The sequence below is a fragment of the Pygocentrus nattereri genome, chromosome 30, assembly GCF_015220715.1.
Source record: "Pygocentrus nattereri isolate fPygNat1 chromosome 30, fPygNat1.pri, whole genome shotgun sequence".
Lineage (NCBI taxonomy): Eukaryota > Metazoa > Chordata > Actinopteri > Characiformes > Serrasalmidae > Pygocentrus > Pygocentrus nattereri.
In genome coordinates this window covers 9,076,328-9,091,092 of record NC_051240.1, presented here as the reverse complement: position 1 = coordinate 9,091,092, position 14,765 = coordinate 9,076,328, and the positions used below count along the sequence as shown (strand labels likewise).

Below are 14,765 nucleotides of genomic sequence, written 5' to 3'. Positions count from 1 at the left end.
ATAAAGACAATAATGGAAGTACTAGACCTTCTATTTTAGAATGGTTCTTGAGGATAGTCAGCGGGGCCAGTCGTGGGCTAGAGGTTAGGGAGCTGGCCCTGTGACCGGAAGGTTGCAGGTTCGATCCCCAGAGCCAACAGTCTGTGACTGAGGTGCCCTTGAGCAAGACACCTAACCCCCAACTGCTTCCTGGGTGCTGCCCACCGCTCCAGGTAAGTGTGCTCACTGCCCCCTTGTGTGTGTGTGTGTGTGTGTGTGTGTGTGTGTGTGTGTGTGTGTGTGTGTGTGTGTGTGTTGTTTCACTTCATGGATGGGTTAAATGTGGAGGCGAAATTTCCCCGTTGTGGGACTAATAAGGGTCACTTAACTGCAGTTTAATTTAGGACAGAGAGAAGTGATGATATTAAGATGATAGACAAGAAAGATACAATAAAGAATGATTTTTTTAAAAAATGAGCGGGTAAGACATTAACAGAGTTATTCAAAGTGGTTTGTGAAATGCTCAGTTCTAGAGAAGCTTACTGAGTCAGGATTTTTTACAGTGGTGGTGATGGGAACCAGACATCTAAAGTGTTCAATGCTTCTAAAAGTTAGATCATCTAAAATTCATTTTTTAAAATCCATTCAGGGTGGGGAGGTACATGCAGGGAGGTCCACTGTGATTTCTTTTCCAATTATAAACTTTACATATAAAATATCAGACATGTGAATGTTTACTGGTCATTTTTATCAGCAAAGAAAAAGGCTATTTTTGTATTGTAGCCATCACAAGCCCTAGTTCATATCACCACCACTGTAAAGAAATCTGAGTTAGTACATTTCTTAATTATTTAACAACGTAGACCAGAAATCACAAAGATTTTAACTATTTATATGTACCAAAATCATCAGTATAGGTATTGCGAATGGGACATAATCGGTATTGAATTGAAAGCAAATGAGTGGTATCTGTACTTACCATAAGGCTTATAAGCACAGTTTGGGGAGAGTATTAGAATCTCAGTAACTATTTTAGTTAGCTGACAGAAATGACTGCAAAACTGCATCTAGTTTCCATCCGCAGCCATTGATGACACCTCACAACACTCTGGTTTTGATGAATCAAGTGTTGAGATGTGATTAAGCTGATTTGAAGACATGTTTGTTTCATTATGAAGAACTTCTAGATGATACTTACATGAGTCTTTGTAGAAAAAGTTGGCTTCAGTGAAATGAGTGTTACAGAAATCTTTATAACGTTGTGTGGAGAACTTTCTAGACATTCAAAGAAACCCTAAAAATATCTGTGAAATACAAAAATCTGTTACTTGTTATTCATTTTTATTTAATAGAATCATGCTTGCTATATGTAAACTCCACAATTGCTGTAGTAATACTCTCTTTCGTTGCATCAGTCACTATGAATATGAGCTGTAGTTTAACCGGGTTTCAGTTAGAAATGGAAAAGCTCTGTTTCTGGACTCTACTGAAAGAGTCACTGATACAATGTGAAATGCATGTTAATATGTATGTTAGATTTAAATAAAACATGTCTTTAAAAGCTTGTTTAATCCAAAAATGTTCAGGAGAATTGCCATTAGCGTAGCGCTAACATATTACTAGAGTTCCATAGGGGCATTGGCAGAAATATGCATTATTATAGACGTGTTTTTGATGTTCATGACCCAAACTCAACTGACTTTACCAGTGCATTTTTCACACCAGCAGGCTTTTTAAAGCATCCTTTGAAGAAACACTTGAAGACCATTCGACAGGAAGCCAGAGATTTTTCAAAAGCCCACCTTTATCTACTAGTATTGGTGATTTTTGGTTTGTTACCACAGATCAAAACTACCTCAAAAATATCAAATGCCAAACCAATCCCAAACTGTAACTTTTCCTTGACTCGTTCCATAACAGAATCAGGAATTCTGGACAGTCAGTTTCCAAAACTCAATTGTATTTCTAATCTCAGCCATTTCTTTGAAACTGCACTTCTTCACAGTTCAGAGGAGCTGAATGTGAAGTAAACCTCTGGCTGGGTTTTCAATCAAACACTTTGGTTTCTTACAATCAATGTTCATGTAACTCGTAGTCACATCCTCTGGAACGACGATCCGTGTGATAATTCTGACTCTGTTCTAAGAAGCGCTTCAGCGTAACGTTCCGTCATCATTTCTACACAGCGTCATTACACAACAGGAAGTGAGTTTCAAGCAAAGGATCTTGAAATAAATTCCCCTCCGTTCACTGTGGGCCTTTCCATGAAGCAGCTGTCATCTCGGTTTCCTTTTCTTTTCAGCACGAGTTGCCGTTTTCACCCCGTTTTAGAAAACCACATTGCAGTTTTAAAAAGTACAGTCATCTGTGGTTTCATCAAAGATTATATATGTAAAAGTTAATCTGTATTTAATCCATTAATTTACTTCGGTTACGTCAACCTGAGGAAATATGTATGTCTACTAAAACACGTACAGTCCTTAAAGATGGAGTAGGTGCTTTATTTTACAAAGATTTTTTGTTCTATTTCTTGAAATACTCTTTACATCCCAACAGTAGTCATAAATCAAGTGGACTGTAAAAACCTCAGGCCTACCTGCCCTCTACCTACCTGTCTCACAACCTGCCCACATGTGTGCGCTCTGCACGTAGCCCACCACGCACACGCACAGACCAGAGGTGGCGCCGCTGAATGATATGGGCTGAATAAAAGAGGGAAGTGCAATGAAGCTCCTGACTAAAACCAGCTTTCGTGTCATCCTATTAGCATGTCTCCATAAATCTACCGATGAACTGAGTCAGTGTTTGTTTTGACCCTGCACTTCACTGGGTTCAGCCTCAGATAGCAAACTGTGCTAGCTAACATCTGTGAAGAACATCAGACTGTTTTCAAACCTAGTTCATTTTCCAAAGTCTGCACTGTGCATCACAGTCATAGCAATAGTTTGCTATGTGATAGAGCTTGCTTGGCACTGTCTACCACAGAGAGAGAGTCAGTCAGCACGTCTGTTGATATGAGGCAGTTTCTTTTGCATTAGTGGCTGAATCCCCCGCGACCCTGACGGAGAAGCGGTTTAGAAAATGGATGGATGGATAGTGGCTGAATCATGAGATTCATTACAGTAATGTAAGATTCACCATTATCAGGCATCCATCTCCCCCGATGGTAGCCAGAATGCAACACCTATCTCTGGTATATTGGTCCAAACTTTTGATTTCATTATATTAATTAAAAAATCCCTGAGCATCCCACTGGATTCCACTGGAATGGCCACTAGGTGGCGACCAAGGGCAATTTAAGCAGTGATGTGTTACACTACCAGAGCCAGTTTATGAGGAGCCTGGCCACTCCCACAGAGTTTAAAAGCTGTTTTATGCTATTCAGTGTTCAGGAAATAATTAAATTCTTTTGCATTAAAAATGTTTAAGCATTTATAAATGATAAACTATGATTTTGCTCAAATGCTCCATATCAAACTATTCATTTTGAACTCACTCAGGAGCGCCCTCTAGCGTTTCAGAAAACAGCGAGACATTGCAGAGTGGGAACTCTCCTCTCTACAAGTCCTCTGATACGACTTCATTTCAGGATTAGGCAGTCACTTTACTGTGACATGTCACTTTATACCCCCAGTGCTGGTTTTTATTGCTGATTCCTGAACGATGGGTTCTGTCTAAGAATTCTAGGAGAGCCCCTACTCAGCGCTGTGAACTTCACACAAACGACTGCCATTTCTCATTTTAATAGACCACAGACCACAGTTAATACACCAGCAATCACAACTCTGACCCGGTTTTCCCCCAAAGTTATAAATGACCTGTGTCCAAGCTGTGCTCTCCCTGCGCTCTCGTTCTGACTGCACTCTGAAGCTTTAAGGAAATGAAGTCTTCTAATGAGGCTTACTGAGCTGCATTAAACGACACGCCGCCCTCTTGTGGACACAGCTGATCACTGCATGGTTGCTGTGTTTCATGTCCAGTTAAAAGTGCTGAATTTTTTAGAAAATGCTTTAGTGTGCATTACTACTCCAGTTCTGGGCCCCCCCACAGTTTTGTATCACCTAAATGATAATCAGTCCTTATTGAGGTGTTAAAGCAGTGAAAACACAAAGTTATGTGTCGTGGGGGACTGGAGCTGTTAATCAAATTAAAAGACTAACCCAAATTACATTTCTAAAATGAAAGCCTCGATCCATTTATACCATAAAATATCTCTTTACAGAAAATTATTAAGCAGTTGCTATGATTCTACTACCTGCATAAGGATATGTACATTCATTTAATGGTGGTATTATTATTATTATTATTATTATTATTATTATTATTATTAAGATTGTAGTTTTTTAATGTAACCAATGTATTTGGTTGCAGTAATAAAAGCATCTGATTTAATAATATAATTATTGATTTCCATTCTGCCAGCAGAATGGCCACTATGGCCACTAGAGGGCCTGCAGAGAGAGGTTAACAGTACAGAAGTACATCACCACTGTTATGCCAGGCTATTAAATTCAGTAAAATCAAACATGCAATTGAGCAGGCCTGCGGTATGAACAAATGTTTGATGCAGCTGCCTCAGTGGTGAAATGGATCTGGCTACACAAACTGAATGATCACTGGAATTATGACACATAATCTAGACAATTTAACTGCTGAAGCATAACGAACACATTTACTTTTGAAGTAAACATTTTCATGAAACAGGAGGAATCTAAAACATACCTGCATAACACAGTAGCATTCAGACTAACCAGCAGTTCAACACATATACTAGATATTCAGCACACTTTCTGATGAAAATCAAACTTAACAGTCACAATCATTTATAACATTTGGCAGACACTCTTTTCCAGAGCAGCTTACTCTCTTGTCATCTTTACACAGGTGGGCCAAAGTAGCGTTAGGAGTTTTGCCCAAGACGTATTGTATAGCGTAGGCTGCTTGCCCAGGCAGGGGAATCTAACCAAACTTTTCTTTCCCAATTGGATGTGAATGTATAGATCACTAATACAGTGCTTTGCAAACCTCACCTGCACACCACTGACCCTCCTGATGATACCGCTGCTGCACAGACGCCAACTATTTAATCATAGACGTTGCTTCTTCTGCCTTTCCCCCTTTTCTGTGTCTTATACTAATGGTCAAATCTTATTTTCTGCTGTTATTGTTTGCTATCTGGTGTTAACCAGAGGAGGATGGGTTCCCTTTTTGAGTCTTGGTTCCTCTCAAGGTTTATTCCTCTTGTTCTTAGGGAGCCATTGGTGACACTCACAGGGGGATTGGACCTGGATTTGTAAAGCTGCTTTGTGACACCTGTTGTAAAAAAGTGCTTTATATGCAGTGATGCAGATGAAACTTAGAATTATTAGTCCTTCAGTAAATGTGTCAAGGTTAGATCTGGTCACATTGTTTAATCAGGACAGAAAATAAGAAGGGAGAAGCCCCCCTGGGGTATGATGCCCATCTTACCCTGGGGGGCCACTCCTTCCAAGATAAACTGTCGTTTGCTCAAAAGAAGGAATCAGTTCAGATCAATTATACATACAGTCTCAACTAGTAACCGGACTACAGCTGAACTGCAATGGAATGCTGAAGGACTGTCTTGACAACAAATTAATAAATACAAAGGGTTTTATTCAAACAGTTTGCATATACACACAGTCTGAAATTGTATCCAAGATAACATGTGCAACATTTGCAGGTGAAAACTGTTTTGGGTGGGTGTGTGTGTGTGCGTATGTGTGAACAGGGTGCTCCCACTTCAATGGCTGGTATCTCGTAAGGCCTGTACATGTTCCTGAGGAAGATAACACACTGAACCCTGTTATCATCCCTGTAGAGGGGGGTGGTCTGGGTGGTCCTGCTACACCAATTACTGAATGCTCAGTAGGAAGGCACTTTAAGATACAGCTTGAACCACACCTCACAGGAGAAAGCACCACTGCATTACTCATACAGTACATTAGTTCATTTTCATTTCATACCAAGAACCCCAGAACAAAGTGTTAATGCCTAAGTCATCTGTTATGATAATACTGGGACAATTCTGGTTTGAAATCTAGCTGGTGGTGTTGCTTTTTATTAAACGACTGAATGGTGTGACATAAAAGCAGCAAATAAGAAAATTAGGATATTAAGAGGTCCATATCCTACATTTGTCTTGCTTTTTATTTTTTCCCAGGTCCATTTAGAACATTTGTGAGGGTTTATGTAGCAAAAGTAGTAGCAAATCATTATAGGCTGACCATTTTACATCCCTTTCAAGTAAACAGGTTGGTTTTGGTTTTGTGCCTTTAAGTTGTAAATGTGAATTAGATCTATTCTGATTGAGGCACAATACCAAACAGCCAATCAAAAAGCAGCCCAGGCTGAAACACTCCTTATAACTGAACATGAATGGGCAGGGCTAAACGGCTTTGGGCTGAATAGACGTATTAGTAAATGTGTTTATTTCTGTGACGTCATAGAAACATTGAATTCAAAACAGGCGGTTTTTGCAGCCCAGTTTCTATATACAGACTGTATGGAGTGGGCAGTGAACTGTTTGTTTTGAGATGTTGTTTACATCCTACATCAAATTCTTATTTCAAGAAAGTGAGGAACATTTTCCACAATATATGCCCATTAAGAAAGATTACATTTTCAAATAAACTGATTTGTGATAAAAGATTTAATCAAATTATTCTTCATATGAGAAGGTCTATTTAGTAACTAGTCACTTTTATCTAACTAAGGTTGTAGCCCTTTCTTGACAGGATTGTCCTGTAATTTCTCAGGATCTTTAATACTTCACACATTATTTAGTGTAATTGCACTGAAAATAACTGATGCACCAAATTTAGTTGATGTGAATGTGCCCATCATTCCACAGAAATAAAATACAGGGAATCAACACAAGTTTATTTTTCAGTTTATTTACTTTAGGAAAAACTGTATTGGTGTAAAACATTTAATTCCTGTGGAAATGATGTGCACATTTGAATCAAGTTGAACTTAAGGCTTCACCACTTGGAATGTTCTGATATAAAATATATTTAACACAATTTTCCACTTTCTCCAGGTATAGTTGATCAGCCAAGATGTGTTTGGTGTCCAAATTTTGCTACTGTAGCTATGAGGCCAACATTGCCAACAAACACTAGAACTCAATAGTCACCCAAATCTTTTCTGTAAATACATCCCCAAAAGTTTTCTCAATGTGCTCAAACCTCAACCAGGTCTTCAATAAGGTTATACAGGCCTCCCGATGTGGTTTAGGACACAGTATGACTTACTGCTCACTTAAAAAATGAACAAAACCTTACTGCTCACAGGCATACAGACATTACAATCACCATTTCTGTTAAATAGATCTTCAACTCAAATTTTAAGATTCAACAGTTAGTTCAAAAATAAACAATACAAGTTGCAAACGTAATCTGCAGCAACCATACATGTGCAAATCTGTGAAGAGTGGGACAGAATTCGGTGCAACACCTGTTCTCCAAAATAAAAAGATTTGGGTGACTACTACTGTTCGTAAGCAATGTTAACTTCGTAGATTAGAATTTAGGCACCATCTGAGGTAAGTGGAAGAATCTTTGATCTTTTGCTGAGCCACTGCTTTCAATGTCAATAAAGACTAATCTAATTACAATTGAATGTTAATGAAACAATCAAGATAGAGAGACATAGACAGAGGGGCAAAAAAAGAGAGAGATAAGACAGAAAACACTGAGGGACAGCCCTATAATCTCTGTTCTTTGGTTCAAAGGTTGGAGGCAGTGAGGTGCAGAAGGCACTGGGTTCTGCAGCTCCATCTATAAATAGTCATCTATGAACAAAACCATTTTTCGGGCTACGTTTAGCTTTCAGAGCTTTTCTTAGCTTCTAGAGCTTTTAAATGCTTAGAAGACACAAAGAAGAAGGAATGAGTTTTCAGGTTGTATAAAAGAGAGTTTCAAGGTTCTCATGTGCCATCGTCTGGCTGGAAAGGCCAAACTTCATACCAATGCTTACCTGGTTCTTAAAGAAAAAAATTCGCCAGAAATCATACTTACAGTTTCTCGATCAGCCAAGACATGTTAGGTGTCTGAAGTTTGCTTCTTTTGCTTTGCTGTTAGCAAAAAGTACATTGTATAGCTAAAAACAGCAGCAGCATCCATGTTGACATCTGAGTTGTGTTGATATTTTGTCCATTTTTATATGTCAAAGAGTGTCAGAAACCTTACACATAAGTCTATCTGAGATTACTCAGCACAGCTTGAATCCAGTGTGATGATCTCAACATGTTTGAACAATGGTAACTGGTTGCTCTTTGCTCCCATTACTTGTTTGCTACATTATCTCTGCAGCTATACTGCTAAGCTTCTGACACCAAACACATCTCAGTTGATCGACTATATTTGGGGTCAACTGTATAAATCGACTTTTGGCCGAACGGTCACCTAAAACCGTTTCCTTGGTATCAGCACCAGCACCTCATTTGTAGAAAAGCAGTAAACTGAGACATCCATTAAGCTCATACCCACTGAGCACTTCTCTCAGTCCATCACAGGTGTTTCCCTCGACCCTCTGAGATCACAAGCTCAGGAGCAGCTCGTGTGTACCACTCCATCCAGCCTCCGTCATACACCGAAACGTCTGAATGGCCGCACTGGTGGGCCGCCAGGGCAGCGAGGCACGCGGTGATGGCCGAGCCGCAGGTCACGCACAGCGGTCGCTGCAGGTCCACTCCGGCCTGCTGGAATACGGCCCTCAGCTGATCCAGAGGAAGAAACATGCCAGAGGGAGCCAGAAAAGTAGTGAAAGGGATGTTGATGGAGCCGGGGATGTGGCCGGGTTCAGTGTCTGAGACATGCACATAAGAAAAGAAGAAAAATTAAGGACAGTTAGAAATACCCGCAATTTGTCCCCCGCACAATATACCTTATAGGTCCCCGATACAAATACAGGCTGTATCATACGTTGTTGTATTATAACAACAACGTTTCTATTGTGCAAAATAAAAACAAAACTGAACAATCTATAAATAAACCCATGTCAAGCTTGTTTTCTCACACCCTGTGGGCCCAACAAAAGTCCACTAAATGATTCATGTATTTATTTCTAGGCTTAGGTTTGTTCTTATTCGGCTGCTTCTTGTTCAAATCTTTCGTTCCACCTTAAATGAAGCAGCAGTTACACTCTGGCCACTGTTCCCTCTCAAACAAGTTAACTGTGTCTCAGTTTGTTAGATTTTATGATGCTGAAACTTTGAAAGTTAGGCCCCTGGTCAATGACTTAAGTGGACTCCGTGTACATAAATGATCAAACTGAACTCCAGCCTTCTGGGGGCCCTTAGGCTATAAAGCATTCTAATCACATAAACACTAGCCCTCCAACCCCCTAGACTGCTGATCAAAAGTTTAAACCCCTCCCGGCTGCAACTGCTGATCAAAGTTTAACACTGTTAAACCCCCCCCCCCCCCCACCCCCCCCGGAAAATCAAACGCTGACCGTAGATCAGCACGCTGAGAGGCTTGACCCCTGGACTCACTATGCTGGTGCGCAACAGCACGTATGCACACGGTGAACAGACAATGCAAGCACAGCATGCGGACCAACACTGTATACAATTAAAGATAAGGCACATGTGTAACATTAACTCACTGACTGATAATACTGAGATGGAGGGAGAGCAAAACCAGCATGTATTGAGAAGATCCAACAGATATGACTAGAAACTTTGGACGTCTGTTTTCATCTGTGACCTTTATCTACTCCATCATCTCCGAAAGTACTGAGTCCTCTATAGTTCTTCATGGAACTGCAGGGGCACTGAAGTTTATTAGACGCTATTCTTCACTTTTTAGGATCTGATGGGTCTAAAACAAGATGCTAAAGTTCCAGAGCCCAGGAGCTCAACCCACACAGCATAATGGATTTAAACCCAAAATGAAAAAGGAACTAAATGCGAAGGGCTAAAATGGAACTGATTCTCAAATGTCTTCCAACTTCCTAAACAGGCTTCTAAATAAACACGCAGTCACCCTTTTTTCAGCTTCCTTCAGAAACTAAAACATCCAGATTTTTGTAAGGTCTTAAGATATCCTCAGAAGGCAGACGTTGTGTCTAAAGATGAGCATGCCATAATCTGCAGTGGTAGCTCATAATTCTGGAGGCATGTAGCGTTTGACTTTGAGAATATGGTATATCGCTGTTGTCAGAAGAAAACTTTGTATCTCTAAAATAGTAAGTTTACAGGAGAAGGAAAAACACACATTAATTTTAATGTAAGTTAATGTAACCAGACTTTTTCCTAAGTCATTTTGGGTCTTTTTTTTTGTCTATCCATTCTAAAATAAATAATGGCGTTTTCAAATTCTGCCAAAAACTGAAAAATTTGAAAAAATTGAGATACACGTTTTTCTTGCGACAACAGCAATACATACTTTTGCATCATAAATGTAATTGTAAAGAATATCATAATTCATTTGGTTCATTGTGACAGCACAGATTCACCATCCTAACATGCTATTTGTCTTCAACAGTTTAAGTGTCCAGCATATTTTGGTGATTTCCATGCTCAAACACATCTGATTCAACTCCTCTGTTAATTACAATGATTAAGCAGTTGTGGTTGAGTAGGGGAAGTACCACATTTTGCTGGACACTAGCCCTGCAGGACCAAAGTTGTGCATCCCTGGTGTAGAGCAACTAAAGCTGTGATGTCACTCATTCAATAGGTGCATATCCTACATTTTACTTGATTTTAATTTTTTTCCATTACCATTTTATAACCTCTATTTATTCTTTACAATTCAACATGCTGATTTGTTACTGTGCCTTTGAGACTGATCTGTTATTATGCCTTTGAGAGCCATCTGTTATAGTCTATGGAAAAAGGTTATACTTGAATCAGGTGTGTCTAAGCAGAGGACTCAAAACAGTGCTATACGAAGGCTTCCAAAAGCATATACCCCTGCCTTAGAGGGGAATTCCAGTCATTTTTCAAAATTTCTGCATAATTGTTGAAATATGGACATAGTCATTTAGAGTACTTTCATGTGAAATAGTTCACTGTAGAGAAATTAACAGACTGATTTCTTTACAGTAGTGGTGATAGGACCCAGGGGTCACAACGTCTACAGAACAAACATAGCCATTTTATTTGTTATCCTACATGACCAGCAGACCTTCATGTGTCTTCTGGTTTATTATATGTAATGTTGATAAAGGTAAAAAGTGGAAAATCTGAAGAAGAAGAAAAAAAGATCTCTTTGGGTACTATTTTGCCTTAGTGCATCCTGAATGTATCCCTCCACCCTGAACAAATTTAAATGTCCCAGGCATCAGGCAGCATATTCATGAATATTTAAAGTAGCAACTTTCTGTGAATTAGCTTCTAGAGGTAGTAAACTCTTCAGATGTCTGGCTTCTATCAGCACCACTGAGAACAATCCTCTCCCAGAACATTTCACATCAAACCATTCTAAGTGATGTTGTTTACATCTTAATGATTTAATTATGCACAAATTTAGAAAAATTGGTGGAGCTCCCCTTTAAACCCTTGCAGACTAGGGATGTAATGGTGAAACTGGGACGGGGCCTTACTGTCTCTGGGCTCCGGGTCAGTGCCTCTGAATCTCCCGGCAGGCCGCGCGTCCACCAGCTGGAACTCCTTGGTCTCCACGTTGTCTAGGATGTCCTGGTACGTCTTGACCCACGCGCGGTTCAGCGTGGCGGTGAACTCTGTAGGCTCGTGCTTCCGGGCCTTGCCCTCCTCCACCGGCTGTCCGTCTCTGATCCAAGCCTGCAGACCGCCGTCCAGCACGGACACGTCCGAGTGGCCGAACACACGGAACATCCACCAGGCGCGCGGGGACGAGAAAGCGCCGTGCTCGCTACGGTCGTACACGACCACGTGAGAGCCGGGGGTCACGCCCAGCCTGCTCCCGAAGTCGGCGAAGGCGAAGGCCGGCGGCAACATGTGGTCCATCGGCGAGCTGCGGTCGCTGCATCTGTCCAGGTCGAAGAAGGAGGCGCCCGGGATGTGGCGGGATCTGAACTCGCTCTTGGCATCTCGGCCGAGTTTCGGCAGGAACCACGAGGCATCCAGCACGCGCACGGTGGAGCCGCGCGCCCGCAGCGCCTCGGAGAGCCACCGGGCAGAAACGAGCGCTTTGGTCAGGAAAGACATCGGAGTGGAGGAGATACACAGAGAGACTGCGGCTGAGAACGAAAGCTCCTCTGACTTTCATACACGCGCCCTCTGACACTTCATTCAGACTGCAGGAGCGCAGAGGGGGCGTTACCCGAGAGCAGAGCGCACACTGGCCACTGCAGAGTTACTACAACAACATTAACATCACAGGAGAGGGGCGGAGCTTCTACAGGAGTGGGGCCTTGACGCATTTACAGCGTTTAGCAGCCTCTCTTATCCAGAGCGACTTAAGAAAGTTCAGTAGTACAAATAGGTCAGAGTAAAAGCTTCTCCTGAGCTAGACCAAAAACTGAATTAGACAGTACAACACATTTCGATAGGTACTTATATTAGGAAATACTGCATAATACTGGAAACTGTCCCTAAAATTTTAATAATTACGTACTTACGTAATTACGTAATAAATAATAGCAATAATAATATCACAGCAGCAAGTGTCGTTATTAAGTTGGCTTGAAAAAGAACTTACTGTTCTTCGTAATCTTCTTGTTATTATTATTCTACCCTCAAAATATAAAATGTTTCTCGTCCCACAGTTTTCGAGCTAGAGCCACGAAACTTCGCAGGATCGTAGGGCCTATTCCCGATTAGGCTGCTTGTGCTTTTCTAAGCGATCCGACATACGGTTTTCGGAATATTAGCGTTCAAACTAGATTTTTTTCCCATAGGGAATGAATGGGCGGAATGTTGGCAGCATGCCAGACATGATGTCACAATGCGTCCCTCTCTCCACACAACATACAAACCCCGCACGGAGCTCAATGTCCACAGAGCCTAATGCTCAGCAGTTCCAGCACACATAGTGATTTTGTTAAGGTGGAATTGCACTTACGTAGCACTGAATTTTAAGGTGGAACTTCAACTAGCATGACAATAAATTTAAGGTGGAACTGCTATCAACATTTTACAAAATTCAACTTGGAACAGAAATTAAGGTAGAACGTCAATGAACATAGCACTAAATTTAAGATGGCACTGAATTTAAGGTGTAACTTCAATTAACATGGCATTAAATTTAAGGTGGAACTGCTATTAACATATTAATTTTAAGGTGGAAGATCTACTAGCATAACAATATATTTAAGGGGGAACTTCAATTAACATAGGACGAAATTAAAGGATGCACAGACTGTTAGGTGGAACTTTAAGGTGGCACTGCCATTAACACATCACTAACTTTAAGGTGGAATTTCAATTAAGACAGCATTAAATTTAAGGTGGAACTGCTATTAACATAGCACTAACTTTAAGGAGGCACCGAATTTAAGGTGGAACTCTCATTAAAGTAGTATTAAAATTAAGATGGCACAGAATTTAAGGTGGAACTTCAATTAACATTGCAATACAATATAACACTGAAATTAAGGTGGAACTGCATTCATGTTAGCACTGAATTTAAGGGGAACTTTAATTAACACAGCAAAAACCTAAGATGCCACAGAATTTAAGGTGGCATCAAATTTAAAATGGAACTCTTTATGTGGCACTAAATTTAAGGTGGAACTGCAATTAGCATAGTTGTAAATTTAAGGTGGCACAGAACTTAAGGTGGAACTTGAAGTAACATAGCACTGAATTTAAGGTGGCACGGTGTTTAAGGTCGAACTTTAATTAACACTGCAATAAAATTAATGTGACACAGAATTTAAGGTGGAACCTTTTTTAAGGTGCCACTAAATTTAAGGTGGAACTTCAATTAACATGGCAATAAAATTAAGGTGGCACAGAACTTAAGGTGGAACTTCTTTTAAGGTGGCACAGATTTTAATGTCGAACTGCAATTAATAGCAATACATTTAAGGGGGCACAGAATTGAAGATGGAACTCTCTTTAAGGTAGCCCTACAATTAACGTGGAACAAAAAAAAAAGCACCATCAATGCTAAACAAAATATGTAGGTTTTGGGGCAACAAATGCTGCCAACCACGGAAGGCCTTGCTTATTTCAGCAACACAATGCCAAACCACATTCTGCACACATTAGAACAGCATGGCACCAATGTAAAAAACGTCTGGTTGCTAAACTGGACTGTCTGCAGTCCAGAACAGTCACCCACTGAAAACATTTGGCACAGTATTAAAAGAAAATACGACAAAGGTGACCCTGAACTGTTGAGCAGCTAAACTCCTCTATCGAACAAGAATGGGAAACATTTTACTTTCATAACTACAGCAATTCGTCCCCTCGGTTCCTAAATGCTTAAAAGTGTTGTTAAAGGAAGTGATGACGCAGCACAGCGGTAAACATGCCCCTGTCCCAACGTGTTGCTAGCATCAAGTTCAAAATTGGCATATATTTTTCAAAAAACAATGATATTTCTAAAGGTGTCAACCTTTCATATGCTGTCTTTGTACTATTTTCAATTAAATATAAAGTTTAAATAATTTGCACATTGTTTCATTCTGTTTTTATTTACGTTTTACACAGCGTCCAACCTTTTTGGAAACGGGTTGTACTGCAGTAATACTCTTACTACTAACAGCGATGCTTGACGTTGTCATTCTATTCTTAAGGTAAAATAGCCTGTGACATACATACATATATAAAAAATGTTTCCCGTCTTTATTCCTGTTTAAGCTCCTCAATTCATATTTGTCATTAA

General features: G+C 40.3%; 1 protein-coding gene across 1 annotated transcript; it reads right to left on the bottom strand.

The window, feature by feature from the left end:
* Positions 1–5,592: 5,592 nt before the first annotated feature.
* On the bottom strand, positions 5,593–12,291 carry LOC108424728 (3-mercaptopyruvate sulfurtransferase-like). The gene is made up of 2 exons (XM_017692922.2): positions 11,554–12,291; positions 5,593–8,808 (listed from the first exon to the last, which is right to left on the bottom strand). The coding sequence occupies exons 1-2, from the start codon at positions 12,137–12,139 to the stop codon at positions 8,510–8,512; spliced, it is 885 nt and encodes a 294-aa protein (XP_017548411.1). The 5' UTR covers positions 12,140–12,291; the 3' UTR covers positions 5,593–8,509.
* Between the last annotated feature and the right edge of the window lie 2,474 nt (positions 12,292–14,765).

Bases quoted from the DNA above. Each gene is read 5' to 3' on its own strand.
- LOC108424728 (XM_017692922.2), bottom strand. From the start codon at position 12,139: ATGTCTTTCCTGACCAAAGCGCTCGTTTCTGCCCGGTGGCTCTCCGAG. The intron at 8,809-11,553 runs GTAAGGCCCCGT...TGCATGTCTCAG, and splicing joins TGACCCGGAGCCCAGAGACA to ACACTGAACCCGGCCACATC.